A 17,911-nucleotide genomic window follows, 5' to 3' on the forward strand; every position below is an offset into this window, starting at 1 on the left:
CCTGAGTAATCGTTGGGAATTTTATTTAATATGCATTTTAACATCATAAAATCATAAATAAAATGATACCATGTTACAGTGAATCCCCTGATATAGAGAACATTTCCTGAAGTCCTGGTTTCCTTCCAGTAAAGTAGAATTCCTCTCGTAGTGAACGAATCCCCTATTATACTAAGCAATCACTTGGCAGCATAGGTTATTTTAATGGATACATCACTTTAAACTAAGCTTTCACATCTGTTCCGCCCTCTAATTACAAATGCAAAATGAACATAATTCACAATTGTATCATAAAAAGTAAAATATAAGTACTTTGAATGCAAGAGTATGTCCTTTATTTAGCACAACATGCAGCTTTTATGTGTTTCTCATGTTTTAGACACAAATCAAAGGCAAAAGTGCTTTCCCCTGATATAGTGATTTTCACCCCCATGGCAAACAGGAATTCACTATAAAAGGGTTTCACTGTAATTAGTGTTATTTGAATTGCCTAGTCTGATCCAAAGCAAATTGTCTGTGGAGAGCAGCAGGACTGGATTATTTATCAACAGTCTGGGCAATTAAGAAACAGTTGGCTGCAATATGTTATTTACAAATGAACACAATGATGTTACTTCATTTTAAATTCTCTTCCTTCATTACATTAAGCAAGGCATAATTCCTGCAGTTTAATTAAGGTGCATTTTAAATGCTCACTTTAATATCATACCAATCTACTAATAATGGAAACAGTACAAAATATGTTTCTTATATGAAAGAAAATTGCAGAATTGTTAAAGTTCAAAGAAGTTTCACACTTACATGTGGATGTGCATACATACACATAGATATATACATATATACATACACATATATAAAAAAAAATATATATATATTCAAGGGAAAATCTACCCCAAATGTACAAATTAGAATAAATAATGGACTGTCTCTCTCTCCCCTTTATTCTCCATAAGTATTTACTGAGTGATACTAACTGTAGATAGCTAATAATGGATTGAAATAATGGTTGCCTGACTTAAGTATATCCCTAAACTGCTCAATTAAATTAATACAATTTTGGGTTGCAGCTCATCTTTTCTTTCTTTGAAAGTGAACATAACAGTTATCACACCACCAAATAGATAAAATAAATTTTAATGGAAGCTTAAAAACGTTAGTCAGATTTCTGTTGATCAGTGATTAAACTAAACAATTTTACACCTCTTTGTTTACTCTTCTCATATTTGAAAGCTGTGAGCACTTAGATCTGAATGCATCCCATTTTATTGAGGAACATAAATTGGACACCTTACATCATTAATGCTCTTTATATCACCCAAACTGAGAGATAATGTGGGACCACTTTGACTCTGAGCTTGGCCAAGTATTGAAGAACTCTGTCTATTATTTACAGAGACAGTCAATGTCAAATAAGGTCTGGTTTTGCACACCCCACTAAAGTATGAGGAATCCAGGCCTTACCCTACCACCACTTAAGAGGGTTACCCAAAACCAAGAAGTTACACATTCCTGCTTTTACTCAACTCTTGCTCTAAATCACGTCTCTCAAATGCAGAACTGCTCATGTAACTGTCTTGCAACTTAATTCTTGCACCAAAAGCTAAAGGCTGTATCACTGTCTAGGTTTTTTTGCAAATATATTAGCCTCTGTTTTCCAATCCTGATTCGAAAATTCTGCTATTACAAATGATGGAGAAGGTGTTCATTGCTATTCACAAAAACAATGTGTCACAATTTAGGGCTTCAACCCAAGTCTACATTTATGTGCTCTCCTAATAAACAAAAGATTCTTTCCAGAACTGGGGCCTGCTTGTCCAGAAGACTATTTTCTTATGTTTAAGTGGAATTTCATGCAGTTCAGTCCATGCCCATTGGATTGCCCCTCATTTTTCACTAAGTGCCAATTTAAATGTGACACTGCCAGGTTGACATTCTGGAAAGAATTACTTTCCCATCTCATCCATGTGCCACCTCTACTTCTGAGCCAGGATGTCTTTGTCTTTGTCATGAATTCTGACATTAATATGCAGGTCTTCTGTCCAGCTTACCTTAAGAGTAGGTTTTCAAAACATATTTGAAGCCTTGTATATAAAAACTTCTGTTTATTTTCTCATTTTGCATTTAAAAACATGCTTGGGGATCATCTACAAATGTGCTCTGACTGGTGTCTTCTTTTGTGTTAAAGAGTTAATACAAAATGACAAATTCAAAGAATTTGAAGAGCCAAGGATCTGATTGAGTTTGAGAGTGAAATCAAGGTTGAGAGATGGTCTAAATTGTGAATGTGGTCATGGTATATTTCGGAAGTTTTGTAGAGCAAATAGGTATCCGCCTAATTCCTATTAGACTGGAACTATTTAAAACTGGCTGTTGACTTGAAGCTAAATCACTTAGGGTGGTGCCAAACTATAAATATTCACTTTTCTTAACTGCATCTCCTCCCAAAGTAAACTGAAAATATGGCCAGCATGCATACCAGCTTCATATAATGATGAAATGTTACAATTCCCCTTGCTTTAGCAAATGATTCCTTGGCTTTGAGAAAATAGCAATAAAGAAACAGTGATGCATAGTTTGTTTCATGTTCTGGTGTTTGCCTGGTCCTAAAATTCATACCTTCCTGCAGGTCATGCAAAGTTTTACAATCCAACACAATCAATGTAACCAAGTTATTAAGTGTAGGAGAGCAGTTATTAATTTTAGCTTGAGATTAATTAGGAAACAAAGCTTTATATCAAATAACTTAGAATAGAAAGGCACATAACTTCAATAATATAAATGCCATCAATAGTTGTAAGGGTTTTTTAGTTTTTTTTTACCAAACATATCTCTTAACAATTAAAGGAAGAGGCACTAGAGGAGAAGCAAATGAAATACTAGTGGTGATGCACATATGGACAGCCAATCTGATGAGCCTCAGCCTTTGTTATTTTCCGCATCAGTACCATTCACATTTCACAAGTTTGAATATAATCATTAAAATGATTTATTATCAAGCAATCATGGCTATTTTGTGCATATGCTTTGCCTTGTTTGCTGGCAGCAGATACCAATGAAATCATTATCAGCAGACAAATTTTAAAGTGACCAGTGTATTTAAGGAACTATCATGCCAAATGCATCATTGTCTTTCACACTCAGGAGTCATTACAACGGTTACTAGCAAGAGTTCATTGCAAATACTGCCTGATCCTTTAACTTGAAAGTTATGTTAAGCTGCTGAGATTTTGCTTTTTACATATTCCATGTTCAGCCATTAATTGAATAAAGATAGTAAAACAACAGTTATAAGGTATTAACTCACACTTTATATTTAAGTCCACACACTAGATACAGCAGTACAAAGGGAGTAGAATGTGCCTTTTTATCTCATACTTCTGTGGTACTCAGGTTGGCTTCCAATCAAGCTGTTCTATTTAGTCTTCTCCAATCAAAGTGATGGCAAAAACGAAATGTATTGTTTGAGGGGAAAAGATAATTTCCTGTGCTGATTGCTGTAAAATTTGTAAGCTTTCTAATGAGATTCTGTTCCTCTAGAGCTCTGGCTAGCACTGGATAAGTACTGGAATCCAGAAACTGGATTAATTCATCATCTGATTTAGAATGTGTGTATTAAGTTGCAGAATTTTTTGTCCTACATTGTTCCATGGACCTCAGATTTGGCAAGAATTTCAGTTACGTCTGTTGGAAGAACTAAATATTCATCAGGCTTTATTGATTAAAGACTTATTTATTTTACTTTTCAGAATTATATTCAAGGACAGAAAGCTGAGGAGAGCTTTATGATGTTAGCTCTCTCAGGTCTCTGATTACAGGCAACCTGTTTGATCACGCTGATTTCTTCCTTCCCTTGTCCCAGTGACTGCACATATCCTTTCTTTTCATTAACAAATTTTAAGATGGATTATCATGCTTCTCTTCTACAGAAGCTTTCCTAGATTAAACAAATCTTCCTTATACTCAGGAATAATATTCAGCTGAAGTCCTACTTTTTTCAAAACAGAACCCAATGCAACTATGCAGCTATCTGCTCTGTATTGAAGAATTACTTTTAGAAGATGAGTGAAAACCATAAACTGAAAGAATGGCTCATTTATTAGTTAAGCCAGTTAGTAAGTTGGAAAAGAGAAAATCTTTACATAGATAATTGACAGACTTGGGGAAAAAATAAATTATTTTCCAGGTACACAAGTCCTGATACTTGAAAACATAGTTTAGTGGGGAGTATGAACCTTGGTTAGTAATATATGTTTTATTTTAGCTCTTTTTTTACTTCTTTAATTGTCTGTTTTGACTTAAAAGCAGCAATTTAACAAAATTAATCAAGAATAAATGACTAACAAGTTTAACACTATTGTAAAACATTAACATAAATTGATAAATTATTGAAGTAAATCACATATTTTATGTTAAATTATTTTCTTCTTAGTCCACTAAACCTGATAGCAGAGGTTTTGGCTTGTGTGCTATCACACACTTTTGTTCTCCTCAGGTCCATCACAAGAATTAGACTGCCTATGATCTGCTGTCTGTCTTAAGGCAAAACCTCAAATACTTCAAGGTTCAATAAGTAAGAAATTTAAACCACTAAAACATAAAATAGCAATGTGTAGACACATTTGCTTATTTTATTTTCAAAATTAAAAGATATGCCAGGAAAAAGGAGAAAAAAAAAAGCATCTTGTAAAGCTCCAATCCTGCAATTAGCATCATGTGGGCAGACTTCTGCATGAGCAGATCTCATTGCTGGTTTGGGGACCAACACTCCAGAGCTGCAAGCACTTAAACACTGACTTAACTTGACTGTTAATAGTAGGCTTGCTGAAATTAATGGTGCTTTTCTTTACAGTAAAGAGTGTGTCTGTGTGTATAAGAAATGGAGTTTCAGCTTTTTAATTTCATGGTGAGTGAATGAATTATTCATATGCATTCTACAAAAAAAACCAAACAAAATTTTAAAAAGTACTTTTTTACCTCCACTACTTCTCTGAAGTATTTTCTTCTTAGATAACCTCTCCACCACTTCTGTATCAAAATCGCCATTTTTCTCAGATGTCTAAAATGAAACATATTAACAAAGTAATTAGTTTTTTCAGACTCCAGACCTATTAACTTTTCATAATAATAAAAATAGCATACAGTGTATTATGCAACGTACAAATGACCACTACAAGCACAAGCATACTTTATACATATACCTGTATATATATACATATATACATATGTATATGTATATATACATATGTATATGTATATATACACACACACACATAGACCATTATATGCATATATTTATTTATATACACATACTTTTGTTTTTAGAAAACATGGGTTACTGCAAACTTACCTGTATACTATTAGAAAAGTTTAATGAAAAAGCCTTACAAATTTAATTTGCATAATAAATTGTTTCATTTTCATGGTTTTACCAAACAAATCTAACCAGTTCAGAATTTTTTCTGTTACATGCAACATTTTCACAGCTATATAATTTTTAACTATTTGACAAAACCTACTGACACTTGAATTTTTAGATTCTTTTTTCACTTTTAGGCACCTTTTTGCTTTTATAAAATTACACCTAGCTTAATTGTGAATATTTACTGTGTCCTTAATTAATTAATGTATAGCTACTAAAAATTTCATAGTTGATGCCACATAAATTTTTGCAGAAAATTTTTGAATCATTACTTTGGGAAATAGAAAAAGCTGTACAGGGGATCATTCATACCACCTAACTATGGAACATCAAACTTATAAACCTGCACTCCACTCAGTGAAGGCAGTCTTTGGGTAATTCAAAACACTGAGAATTGGCTACATTGAGCCTGTGGTCATAAGTAAGCCAGAGACAATCACAGAATTAGAGAATCAATCAAGGTGGAAGAAGCCTTCAAGATGATCTAGTCTGACTGTCCACCCAGCAGCACCATAATCACCCCTAAATCATATTCCCAAGTGCCACATTCAGACACATCTTAAACTTCAGGAGATGGTGACTCTGCCATCTTCCCAGGCAACTCATTCCAATGCCTAATAATCCTTTTATTGAATTTTTTTTCTAATATCTCATCTGAACCTTCTCTGATGCAGCTTAAGTACATTTCTTCTAAGTGCACATAATGACTGCAGCTTATCTTCCTATGAGGGAAATATTGGCCATTAAGTAGCACATGTTATTTAAGCTAATAATTCTTTAGGTTTCATAAAGTAGGTCTGGATGATGTACGATTACTTCCAACAGGCAAGAGGTCAAACTAGAAGATGTAACAATCCCTCTCCCTCAACCGTCCTGTTTTATGAAGATACTGAAGTTTGAGCAGATGAGTTTGGCCACCTGGGCTTGTGACATAACAAATGGAAGAGGGCTTTCTGGGAGAATGGACCAACCGCAGTTTCCAGGAAATTTGTAACAATGTTATGAAATCATAGTACCACTAAGTTGGAAACTACCTCCAAGATCAAGTCCAATGTTGATACAGCATTTCCCAGAACAAAGCTGGTCAAGGGCCTCGAAGGGGAAGCCACAAGAGGAGTGGCTGAGGTCACTTCTGTTCAACCTCAAGGAGACTGAAGAGAGACCAGTGCAGTCCACACCTTCTTCACGGGTGGAAGCAGAGGGGCTGGCACTGATTTCTCTCTGGTGAGCAGTGACAAGGAGGAAGTGGGCTGAAGCCATGTTGGGAAGTTTTACAGTGGATATTAGAAAAAGTTTTTCACTCAGAGGGTGGTTGGGTACTGGAACAGGCTTCCTGGAGAAGTAGTCACAGCCCAATTCTGCCAGACTTCAAAAAGCATTTGGACGCTACTCTCATGCACACAGTATGACTCTTGGGATCGTCCTGTGCAGGGCCAGGAGTTGGATTTTGAAGACACTTGTGAGCCCTTGCAACTCAGGATATTCTATGATTCTACATGAAATGTCTCTGAAACAGCATATCCAAGGGACATCTAGTAATTTCTTTTTCTCCCACTCACAACAAGATTTCTTAAACAATATTGTGTATCTATTCTGAAGATAATTTCCATGCTTTCTAGCATCTGACTTTTTAATTGTATACAGTTCTGAAAGTCAAAAATTGTTATTTCTTACAATGACACAGTATATTCTTTTGAAAAACTGGGTAACAGATATTGCCCCTTTTTTTTTTTTTCAAAATGCTCCAATTTTATTAAAATCAAGTAATATCATGAGAAATTTTGAGGAAAAAAATTCAATGCTGAAACATGGATTAAGATAGGCTTGATATACTACCTCAGATAGGCTCGGACACTGCATGCTCGAAACCAGCGCTGGATCTTGACAGCAGCCTTGTACTGTATTTTTCTGTCTTCATCTATAGCTCTGAAAAAATATAAAAGTAGTAATATTTCTCAGCATGGTAATGTAGAACGAAAGCAAAAATATTATTCTAAATATGTTTTATTGTTGCAGCTTGGGATCCTCTTCACCAAGTTTTTCACTTTTAATTCTACATAATTCAGTGCTAGTGCAGAAAAATTTAGTTTACATTAATTGCATAGTATGAAGGTAACAAAGAATGTTGCAGTTAGTAGAGGATGTAAGTTCCGGGAGAGGGTATTTCTTATTCCCATACAATACTTAGATACATGTCAGCATGTCACATGGACTTCTTCCATTGTAGGGGAAATATGTGGATAATGCTTTAATGATAATTAGGCCCGAGTTACAGCAAAAATCATATAACTGTATAAAATTGCGAATCTACAATGTTTGTGACAAAGCTAAAAGTCATGTAAGGAAGACCATAAAACTAAAATAGATTAAAGAAACACATTGTTAGTCTGGAGGACAGTTTTCAGAGAGTTCAGGAAGAAATTCCTACCATTATGAGTTTCAATGCTGAGGGGTAGAACTCAGCTATGAGATCACCTCTAACTTTTCTTCTTCTTTTGTTTGTTTCAAAATGTCAATAACTGACAAGTCTTTGAACTTAAAATTAAATTTTAATTTTCATTGATTTTTATTCTTTTCCATTTTTACTGGGAACATAGTCACCAAATTCTTTATTTTGTTATACCTGACAAAAATTACCTTTCAGTTACTATTAGTAGTTTTGTTAATTAGCTCTCCTAACAAAGTTTCATGTCAACATTACTTGCCTCAGTAAATACCAACAAGATTATTGTTTATCTGATAAATTAGGATTATCCTCATTATATGTCTAAAAATTAAACGAATTGCAGATTTACTACCAGAGATCAAGAAACATTAGCTCCACTCATTTTATGTCATCTGGTGAAGCATGTGCTCTCAAATCAAATTAAATGGGCAAAATTTTCACTGTCTGATGTGCATCAGACATTCTCAGTGCCTGAAAACTCTGGGAAACAAGCTTTTTTACCTAAAATTGAATAGTTTTCAAAACTGGCTGGAGAGTTTTCTTGTTCCTTTCCTGGGCAGCTTCCTAGTCTTCAACAGGAAGCAGACACCTCCAGAATACTTTTCCTTAGAGGAAAATTATTTTGATCAAAAGGGTATGAGCAATTTGGCCCTGGACAGGCAGCCACAATTACAGTTTGGAAATGAGGGGAGATGGGACTGGCCGTGTTAGAGGTGCCAGCTCCAAACCCAGTCCTAACCCCTTGGCAGTGACAAGAGTCTTCTGGAAGAGCACAAGCCTTCTCCTCTCTTGCTCCCTGATAGATTTTTCCTTGTTGGCATTCAGTCTTGACTGGCCAGGATGGGAGAGAAGTCCTTGTAAAGTTTATTGAAGCAAACCAACAACAGAGTTGTTTTTCTCACAGGATAGCTCCACAAACATTTCCAGTTGCCCTTGCCAGCAGAAATGTTTCGAGGTGTAAGTTTCTCAAGCAGGTCTCTGCCCTTTTGATCAGGTTGCCCAGTTGTCATACTGCTTGAATTAAGCTCTTGAGCATCACAGATACTTCACAAAGGCTGTACTGAAAGTTAAAAAGGCCTATTCAAGCACCTGACACAGATACTACAGTAAATAAAAGCAGATTCTTGAATGAGTAGAGTGATAAAATTGTGTAACACTTGAATGAATTAATGAATCTTGTATATTCTTATCCTTATGCTAAGGGTATTTCTCAAAATGCAGGCTTATGGTATTCTTGTACTGTGTCATCATTGGGCAAGTTCTTCCCTAGAAAGGTGCTTTCCCTAAAAAGCCAGTTTAGGACACCTCATACCTCTCACATAAACAGAGTTCTGCATAAAGCACAACAGGAATGTTATTATGATCAGAAAAAAAACCATTACTACAACTTCTTGCTGCACTGGACTCTTTAAATCCCCTCATTTGCATTCCCAGCTGCAAATCTGAATTTTCTGAAACAAACGGATCATACCTCATTCTTAAAAGAGAAACAATTCACTTTTGGAGAGCTCTGCCAAAAAAAGAAATCCCCAAACAACAAGCATGCTGCCCTCCCATGGATTTCCAAGTCTGGCTCAGACTGCTCTTTCTAACCTGAAATACGTGAAATACAAGCATAGCCTCCTGCAACTGATGTTTCTTTAGAGAACTGCTGTGTGTACAGCCACAAGAGCATGAGTGAAAGTTCAGGAAAAGAACAAAAAACACAACACTGTACATGCAGGCAGGACTTGATCTCTGTAACTTTTAGCGATGTTCAGGAGCTTTGTTATTCATGCTAATGATATTGTAATTAGATTCAAAAATAAATGATTCATTAATTAGTGAAGAAAAAACCCACAACTGTGCTAAACACGTTTGGTGGGGTTTTTTTATGTTTGAGCTTTTTCATTACACATACAGCAACAGTGCAGCTGAATAAAAGGATTTATAGGACAAATCTCTGCAATATTTAAGTAAGTTTTACAGCTGGTCTGGGAAAAGTTGGCCACCATCATTCTGGGAGCCAGAAAATTTAGTACAAACCATCCCAGTTGGTGAGGACAAGGGTAACAGATCTTATCGGATCTCTTTCATTCCACTATGAACAAAAAATTAAATATTAAAAAATAAGTAGTGTCTTTGCAAGAGGACAAACGTCCAGGCACAGTCACAGACGCTAGCCCCGAGAGCAGGGGCTCAGGGCTGGCGTGCTGCATCTCGAGGGATGCTCAGGGAACAGCACCTCTAGGGCGGGACAGAGGCGGGACCGGGGAGAGGCGGTCAGCTCCCGAGGAGGGAGTGGGAGGAACTTGCGAGGCTCAGCGCGTTTCAGGAGTTTACAGAGGCTCCTTTTTCCCCTCAAAATTATCAGGGGGCGGGGGAAGAGTGGGACACTCAGCATTTTCTGTGTATAAACGCGCCCCTTAAAGACGCTGCGCTGCGGCCACCAGGTCTCATCAGATCGCTGTGGAAATATTGGGGAAAATGCGATGGGTTGGTGCTCTCGGGAGGGATTTTAAAGCGAAAGAGTTTCACAGAATTGTATAATCATAGAGTGGGTCAGGCTGGGAGCGACCACAGTGGGTCATCTGGTCCAACCTCCCGGCTCAAACAGGGTCATCCCAGAGCACAAGGCAGAGGATTGTGTCCAGACGGTTCTTGAATATTTCCAGTGAGGAAGACTCCACGCTCTCTGTGGTCAACCTGTTCCAGTGCTTGGCCACCTGCACAATAAAGTTCTTACTCATATTTAGATTGAACTTGCAGTGCATCCAGTTTCTACCCGTTGCCATTTGTCCTACTGCTTGGCACCACCTAGAAGAGCCTGGCCCATCCTCGTCACACTCTCCCTTCACATACTTAGAGGCACGGATGAAGTTCTCTTTCACTCGTCTCCTTTCGAGGCTCAACAGGCCCAGCTCCTTCAGCCTTTCCTAGTAAGAGGGATGATCCAGTTCCTTAATCATCTTCATAACCTTCCATTGGACCTTCTCCAGGAGCTCCGTGTCCCCCTCGTATTGAGGAGTCCAGAACCGGACAATTTCCAGGGGAGCTGCCTCCATCTCGTTGCCGGCAGAGAGAGAGAGGCCCGTCCGCCCCAGCACAGCACAAGGCGGTGTATCCCGCCCCACCACCGGCATGGCCCAAGTACCTGTTCGTAAGGAAATACTCGTCCCGGAGTCCCGTCAGCCTCTCCTGAAGCCGGGCCAGGGCGGCCATGCTCCCTCCCTCCTCCCGCCCGCAAGACGCTGCCGCCATGGCAACGGGACCGTCCCAGTACGCTCGAGCGCGGGGGTGTCGCTGCTCCGGGCGGCCCCGCGGCACGGCACGGGCAGTGCTCCGAGGGAAGCGGGAGCTCCGCGAAGCTGTAGCGAACACGAGGCGAGGGTGCTGGAGGGCACGCGGCGCCCCTGGGCAGCGGCCGGGCGAGGGAAGGGAAGAGGCGAGGTGGTCGCGTCCGGCTTCCTCCGCTCCCGCGGCTGCTTCCGGGTTCTCATCATGGGGGACTGAGGAGCAGCGCCGGCCGCCCGCGCCCTTCCCGCCCGGCCCGAGCCCTCCCGCCCTCGGCCCCCGCCCGCCTCCCCTCGCCCAGTCTCTGCGAAGCGGCGCCAGCCTCCTCGGGGAGCGGCCGGGGGAGGCGCCGGGTTCATGTTCCGGGTCGCTGAACCTACCCCAACCCGAGCTCAGGCGGCGAGGAAGAGCTGGTAAGCCTGGGGGGACACGCGTGTCCGCCGCCCCGGCCCGGCCGCGGGGCCGCTCTCCGCGGGAGGGGGCCCGAACACCGTCTCCGCGCCACGGGCGGGGCGTGCGAACGTGGGCACGAGTGGTGGCCCCGCTGCGGCCGGGCCGCCCCTCCCCGCTGCTGCCCCTTTGGCTGGGGGGACCGGGATGGAGCCCGCCCCAGGCCCCCGGCGAGGGACGAGGCGCTGGTGGTCCGGGAAGTGCCACTGCCGTGTCTCGGCGGCTGGACGTGTTTGTGAGCGAGCAGTGGGCTGGAGGAACAAACTTCCATGCCTTGTTGACAGAGGGACAGTGGGCGAAAAATAAATCAAAACTTTTGTCCCAAGCTTAGTTAGGTTTTCCTGTCTGTTTTTTTCCAGTAGTGGTAGACTCTCTAAGGCCTAAAGGCCTTGCCCCGTGTGCAGTGCGGTGTGTGTTTCCTCCTCTAAAGCTTTTTTACTGCATCCCAGGAATCAACAAGTGCTGCTGTAGCCACTGAGCAGGGAAAGTATGGGTAGTTCTCCTGCAAAAGAAGTTCATAGATTTACTGTTTTATGTAATTCCTTATAGTGACCTCAAAAGACAATTTTTTTTTATTGTAGCACTGTCTGGAAGGAAGGCTGAGTAACAAAATAGAAAAGCTCAGTTCTGTTAGTAGGCCGTGCAGATATAAAGATTGGTAGTGGAGAGACTTGATGGAAGCAAGATGTTCCAGGCAACCAGCTGGGAAGCCTTTCATTTTCTTCCTGAAATCTTGGGTATCTTGTGATGTGTTTGGTATCAACTGGTGTACGTAGCTTCTCTCTTGTTTCACTTATTAATGGAAGAAAGGAGGATTGTGATGGGGTTTTGTTTGTGGGGTTTTTTCCAAAGGTTGATACATCTTTTAGAGGCTACGTTACCTATACAGATAGCTGCTGGTAGATTTCTCAGCTGAAATAGACTTGAAACAGATTTCCTTTCATCTTTTTCTTTGTTCTTTTCTGGGGATGGGGAGGAACAGGGAGGGAAGTGTTTAGGGCTTCATTTTTCTCCTTTTGCTGATACCACCTTTTTTTTCCCTGTGGGTATTTTTTCTCTATGTTTTTCTAAGTGAGAAAACTTTCAAAGATACATTTTATTTGCCCAGCTGCTAATTATTTGCTAGAACAAATTTTCTGGTGTTGCTAAGCATCTGTATTTGCCTGGTCTAAATGTAACAACTTCTCTTGGTGTAATTCAGAATGTTTCAGAGAATGAGGTATACTCCAGTGCACAAGTATTTTTATTTGGGTATTAATGCTGCATACAGTGGAAACATTGCCCAAGACATTCCAAAGTATCTGTGTTCTGTCAAAGTCTTCACTATTTATTTGACCTGTCATTTGTCTTCAAATTTTCTTATTTTGTGTCTACATAAAGTACTTTAGTTCCAGAGGCTTCTAGAGTAGCCCTCAGCAGGATGAGGAGTAGGCATATTTTTCTGTAATTGTCATCATGCAGTAATGATATTACTTATGCTAGTACACTGCTCAGAGGAATTCAATACAGAGGAAAATGTTGAAATGTTGTCCATGAAAAATCTGACCAGTCCTCAGAGCTGCTCTCTTATTTTTCTACACAAGTTATTTCAGAAGCTCTCTGTTAAAAGAGGACTGTTTGAGTGGGGTGCAGGAAAATACTTTTTATAGTGTCTAATACTTGATGTAGAAAATTAAGAACTTGTGCTTTCTAAAAGCATTAAGATCCTAAAGAGGTGAGTAGGTTCAGAACAGCCACAGAGTAAAATTTTTCACTTTGGGTGGTAAAGCTCCTCCAAAGCAGAATGTTTTTTTAAATTGTAAGTTCACGTGGCAATTTTAGATTAGTTTGCCATTTGGATACTTGCTGGGCACTCTGATTCTTTTGATAATGACTTTGGTGCTTTAGGGTATTACCATGATTTGACAGGTCATGAGATTTGGCACCTTGGCAATTAATTAATGAAGTCATACTTCTGAAAAGGGCAAGCATATCAGTAAATGGCAGCAATGGGATTGCAAGAATTGCTCCCTCTCATGATAAATTGCTCCAAATCTCATTTCTGGCTGACCAATTCCTTTGTGTTAGAGCCTTGTTAAATGCAGTTCATGTCAGCATCTTTCTGACTGTATGCTATTGCTCTGTGCTGAGCACCTTTTCACTGTTTAATATGTGTAGACTGATAGTATTTATTGTTGTGCCTTCTGAGATAAGCAGTGGTTTCAGAAGAGTCAGATGTACTTACTGCAAGTTAGTCTGGTTCTAATTTTTAGGGGGATCAGCAGTATAATAGGTGATAAAATTATATCACTTCTGAAATACTTTGTGTTGTATAGGACAGAGCTACAGAAGTGGTCAGGCTGGAAAGGACCACAGTGGGTCATCTGATCCAACCTCCCTGCTCAAGCAGGGTCATCCCAGAGCACGGGGCACAGGATTGTGTCCAAATGGTTCTTCAATATCGCTGGTGAGGGAGACTCCACACTCTCTGTGGTCAACCTGTTCCAGTGCTTCGTGCCCTGCACAGTAAAGAGGTTCTTCCTCGTGTCAGGAAAATCCACAAATGCCAGAGGGTTATGCCCAAAAAGGAGGAGTCCTGCAACTTTATTCAAATAAAGAGAGCGAGAAAAAAAAAAATATGTCCACCAGGGCACACACCCATGGCATTTTCTAGAGGTTTTGGAGGGTGCAGCCCCCTTTTATCCTAAACTCCTTTGACCTCTTCCTTTCCCCATTGTCTGTGGCGCTAGGAAGGTACAGCCTTCCCTAAATGCCTACCACATATTCCCCCCTTGAACCTACTATTTTACCCCAAAGTTCAGAAGCTCAGCCTTGTGCAGACCCCCACTTGTTTGTTTCAGGAGCAGAGCTGCCTGGGCTCTTGGAGGAACCTGCTGCCCGCAGTTAGTAGAGATATTAAGGCCATTTTCAAAGATGTTAACAACCCACACCTTCACCCATAAAGTTGTTTGTAAAGACATTAGTTTTCCTCTCAATCCCTCCTCTTCTTATTTTTGTCTTCACAAACTCTAGTTATTATTAACTTAACCCTTTCTAACAACCAGGAACATTTAAAACACACCCTCCCAACTTTTCCACCTCTTGTTTCTGCACCAGATGTGGCAAGTAAATACAGGTAGCTCTTATCCCCTGCAGTGGTTGTTGATATAGGATGGAAAGGATGGCTTGTGCTGTAGCTTTGCATACCTGGTGGTCCAGCAGACAGTGCCAAAGGATATAACTAGGTGTGGATGTGGAACGGGATGCTTTGTCCACCTCTTAGTGATGGCATTTTAATGACAGGGAGTTTAAATAGTCTAGGCACAGCTTCACTTTCTGCTCATAGAATCGTTAAGTTTGGGAAGACTTCTGAGGCAGAGTCTGTTACAGCAGCACTGTCATATTTACCACTAAACCGTGTCCCCAGGTGCCGCATCCACAGGTTTTTTGAACACTTTCACCAGTGCTTCCACCACTTCTCTAGGCAGTTTGGTTCAATACCTGACCATTCTTTCCTAATTCTTTTCTTTGTAGTGAAGAAATTTTTCCTAATATAATTTTTTTCTAAACTTCCCCTGGTGCAGCTTGAGGCCATTTCCTCATCTTGTTACCTAGGAAGAAGGGAAGCATAAGCTTTTATGTAACAGAGGTTTGTCAGTGATTTTGTAATCTACCACAGTCTCTTGCCAGATTTTTAATAATTTTTACTTAATTGTGTTGCTTTGTTTTGCTTCCCCCTTTGTGTGTCCCAAGAGCCGTGATAGTTCTCTTTTTAGAATCTGTAAATTCTTCAAGTAAAGCAGTGAGATTTATCATGTGCTGCTCTCTCCCAAATACTTGCACCTCTTCAACTCAAATTTCAGTCATGCTCATTAATAAAGCAGAGCTCTCAAAGTCAGTGCTTTTAAGGCTTTGTGAAAATAACTTCTGAGGTAGAGAAATGGGATTCAAATTAGTACCTATCTGAAGATAAAGCACTCCGTGGGTACATCAGAGAATCCATATGGGAAAAGATTGTTGGAAGTCAGGTTTTTTAATCCCGAGGTTGAAGGAACTATTTGATTTCTGTTGTGCTCTTAGCGTGTGATCAAGGTGGTTTGTGAAGGAAGCAAAACTCATGGTTCTTTCTAGAACTGATGAAGCACAGATGCAGCATGAATTTAGCTGCAAGAAGCCCCAGTCCTGTTTAACAGGAAAAGGTGTAGAACTAGAAAGTAAAGGTAAATGCGTCTGTTGGTTCGGCAAGATGTAATGCCTCTTAAGAGTTGTGCAACTAAATTAACTTTTCCATCACTATGTGTTTCTTAAATATTTTATGAGCAGTCAGAGCTCTTCATTGTTATATGCTTTAGGTGTGAGGTAACACAAATTATTCTTCATTTTCACTGAAGAAGTGAGTGTCAATTATTTCCATTAGGATTTTCAGTTTGAGTATTTATACTGAACGGAAGCTGTGTGATCCGTTTTGGAGCAGGTGAAAGCAGTTATACTATTCTCTGCAAACAGGACTTATTTGGTCTGTTCTGGTAAGGGTTGGAGAGGAAATGGGTCAGCCTTTGGTGAACTACATTAAAATTGCTTCAGATAAATGTAAAGGTCAGTGTAGGCAAACTAGATTTTCTTGTAGTAAAGTAGGATCCTCTCTTAGTGAGGACATTACAGTTTATTGCTAGCTGTGGGCTGTTGCTGTAACAGCATTTTTATAGCCTTATGTGAGTTGTGCTAAACTGTGGCTCATCTTAATATTTTATGTACCTCAATATGTTGCTCTACATTTGTTGTTACAACCTTTGAAATTTTTTATCTTACTGAACACTGCTGATGCTCACTGGTAATGTCCTCAGTACTTCTTGTCGTTATTTTTCAACTTGTTTCAAATGCAAATATTTTTGTTACAGTCCCATCTGCAGCAATGATTAAAATTGTTTCATAGGCTTGACAGCTGGTTGTGAACAATAGCGAAAGTTTCAAAACTGAGTTTGTCTGATTAATGCTATAATAGAAATGTGCTCCTGGATTTTTGGAGATAGCAGCAGCCAGATAGACTTCAGATTAACTGTTCTATTTTTGAGGGTTTTTTTTTCTTCAATTGTAGCAGGAGAAATGAGAGCACCAATAAAATTAAGCAAAAGAGATTTTTTGGGTTTTGAGGAAAAGGAGTTTTAGTGTGGACCACTGGCATGTTGAAAGTGGAATGTGAATAGAAAGCTGAAGTGGTTTGTATTTGCATTCTCAATCTATTGCACTGTCCCAAATTGGTCAAGTAATTATTGTAATCATCCTAAGGAAACATGTTGAAATAATTAAAATACTAATTTGTCTGATCTGTGTAGGAGGTGATGAAGCTATGATACAGTAATATTATACATTGCTGCTGTTTTTAGGGCAAATAAGGTCACAGCTCTGTACAAATCTTAATTCAGCAGTTTCAATGAAGAGACTTGATATTCAGTAGAAAAGATTAATTCAGGAATGCATAATATTCAAAGTTATAGTCTGCTGGAAGGTAAGTCCTTTACTGCTCAGAGTCATTTAAGGATCTTGTTATCCCTTTACTTCAAAACACTTGAGGATGTTCACTTTTCTTGAGTTTTGTCTTTTGGTCTGGGAACCATCTATATTGCAGTATTTTGGGAGGAATTCAGGGCAAGTTTCATTCAGGTATAAAACTCAGAGCTGGACATATTGTGTTTGATCTTTGAAGTATTTTGGAACTAAGGCAATTTTACCACCATACTCATGCCATTATCTGGAGTAAATTGGTATGTCCACTCTAGGAGCTACATTGATTTTAGTGACGTAGTTATCCATACAGATTAGGGATACTGAATTGAAGGAATTAATTGTAAATTATGGTGCAAGGCGTTAGTGTCCCTGTCTTCTCTTTTCCTTTTGCTTTGTGCTGCAAGATCGCTAAGAGAATGGGCTGTAAGAGATTTATTTAAGCTAGTTCATATTCTGGCAGGTTAGCAGAAATCTGTTCATTTGGAGAGTTAAATCTGGGTTAAAGCCTACAAGTTCATGTTTTAGTGCACCTCCACTTCTATCAGTTTGCCATAGATGCAAAAGTGTGTGGCAGGAAGGGCTGGGCAGGTGTTTGAGGGAACTGGTGTCTCAAATTAACCCAAATGTGCTGCCATTTGTCTGTTGAAGTGTTATGGCTTCTGTAAAATGAGTGCAGAAAAACCCTTACATCTCTAGGGCATGACATTTCTGATACTTGCACCTCTGGGGATTGCCTGTCCTCATAGGTATTTAACAGGAGGGCTAAAGGAGTGAGTGCCCTCCCACTGCAGCTACAGCCATGGAGAAACATGGAGCAGTGCATCTGTTTAAGCATCTTG

General features: G+C 39.7%; 2 protein-coding genes across 10 annotated transcripts in view; one reads left to right on the forward strand and one right to left on the reverse strand.

Annotated features, from left to right (window-relative positions):
- Positions 1 to 11,154, reverse strand: part of SPATA17 (spermatogenesis associated 17) — an 86,445-nt gene extending 75,291 nt beyond the window's left edge. For 6 of the 8 annotated variants that reach the window (XR_010359070.1, XM_064414180.1, XM_064414181.1 and 3 more), the window contains exons 1-3: positions 10,999 to 11,154; positions 7,256 to 7,345; positions 4,975 to 5,056 (exon numbers count right to left, since the gene is read on the reverse strand). Coding sequence is in view for 7 of the 8 variants with exons in the window: in XM_064414180.1 (XP_064270250.1) it covers positions 4,975 to 5,056; positions 7,256 to 7,345; positions 10,999 to 11,105 (279 nt within the window). In the remaining variant the exon portion in view is untranslated. Of the gene's footprint in view, positions 1 to 4,974; positions 5,057 to 7,255; positions 7,346 to 8,366; positions 8,418 to 10,706; positions 10,731 to 10,998 lie in introns of those variants that run through there. The other 2 variants (XM_064414184.1, XM_064414183.1) reach the window with 2 other exon arrangements.
- Positions 11,155 to 11,309: 155 nt separating this feature from the next.
- Positions 11,310 to 17,911, forward strand: part of GPATCH2 (G-patch domain containing 2) — a 116,325-nt gene continuing 109,723 nt past the window's right edge. Inside the window, exon 1 of one of the 2 annotated variants that reach the window (XM_064414177.1) lies at positions 11,310 to 11,551. In XM_064414177.1, coding sequence (XP_064270247.1) covers positions 11,496 to 11,551 — 56 coding nt within the window. In that variant the 5' untranslated portion in view covers positions 11,310 to 11,495. The remainder of the gene's footprint in view (positions 11,552 to 17,911) is intronic. The other variant, XM_064414175.1, reaches the window with a different exon arrangement.

This window comes from Passer domesticus, chromosome 3, assembly GCF_036417665.1.
Source record: "Passer domesticus isolate bPasDom1 chromosome 3, bPasDom1.hap1, whole genome shotgun sequence".
Lineage (NCBI taxonomy): Eukaryota > Metazoa > Chordata > Aves > Passeriformes > Passeridae > Passer > Passer domesticus.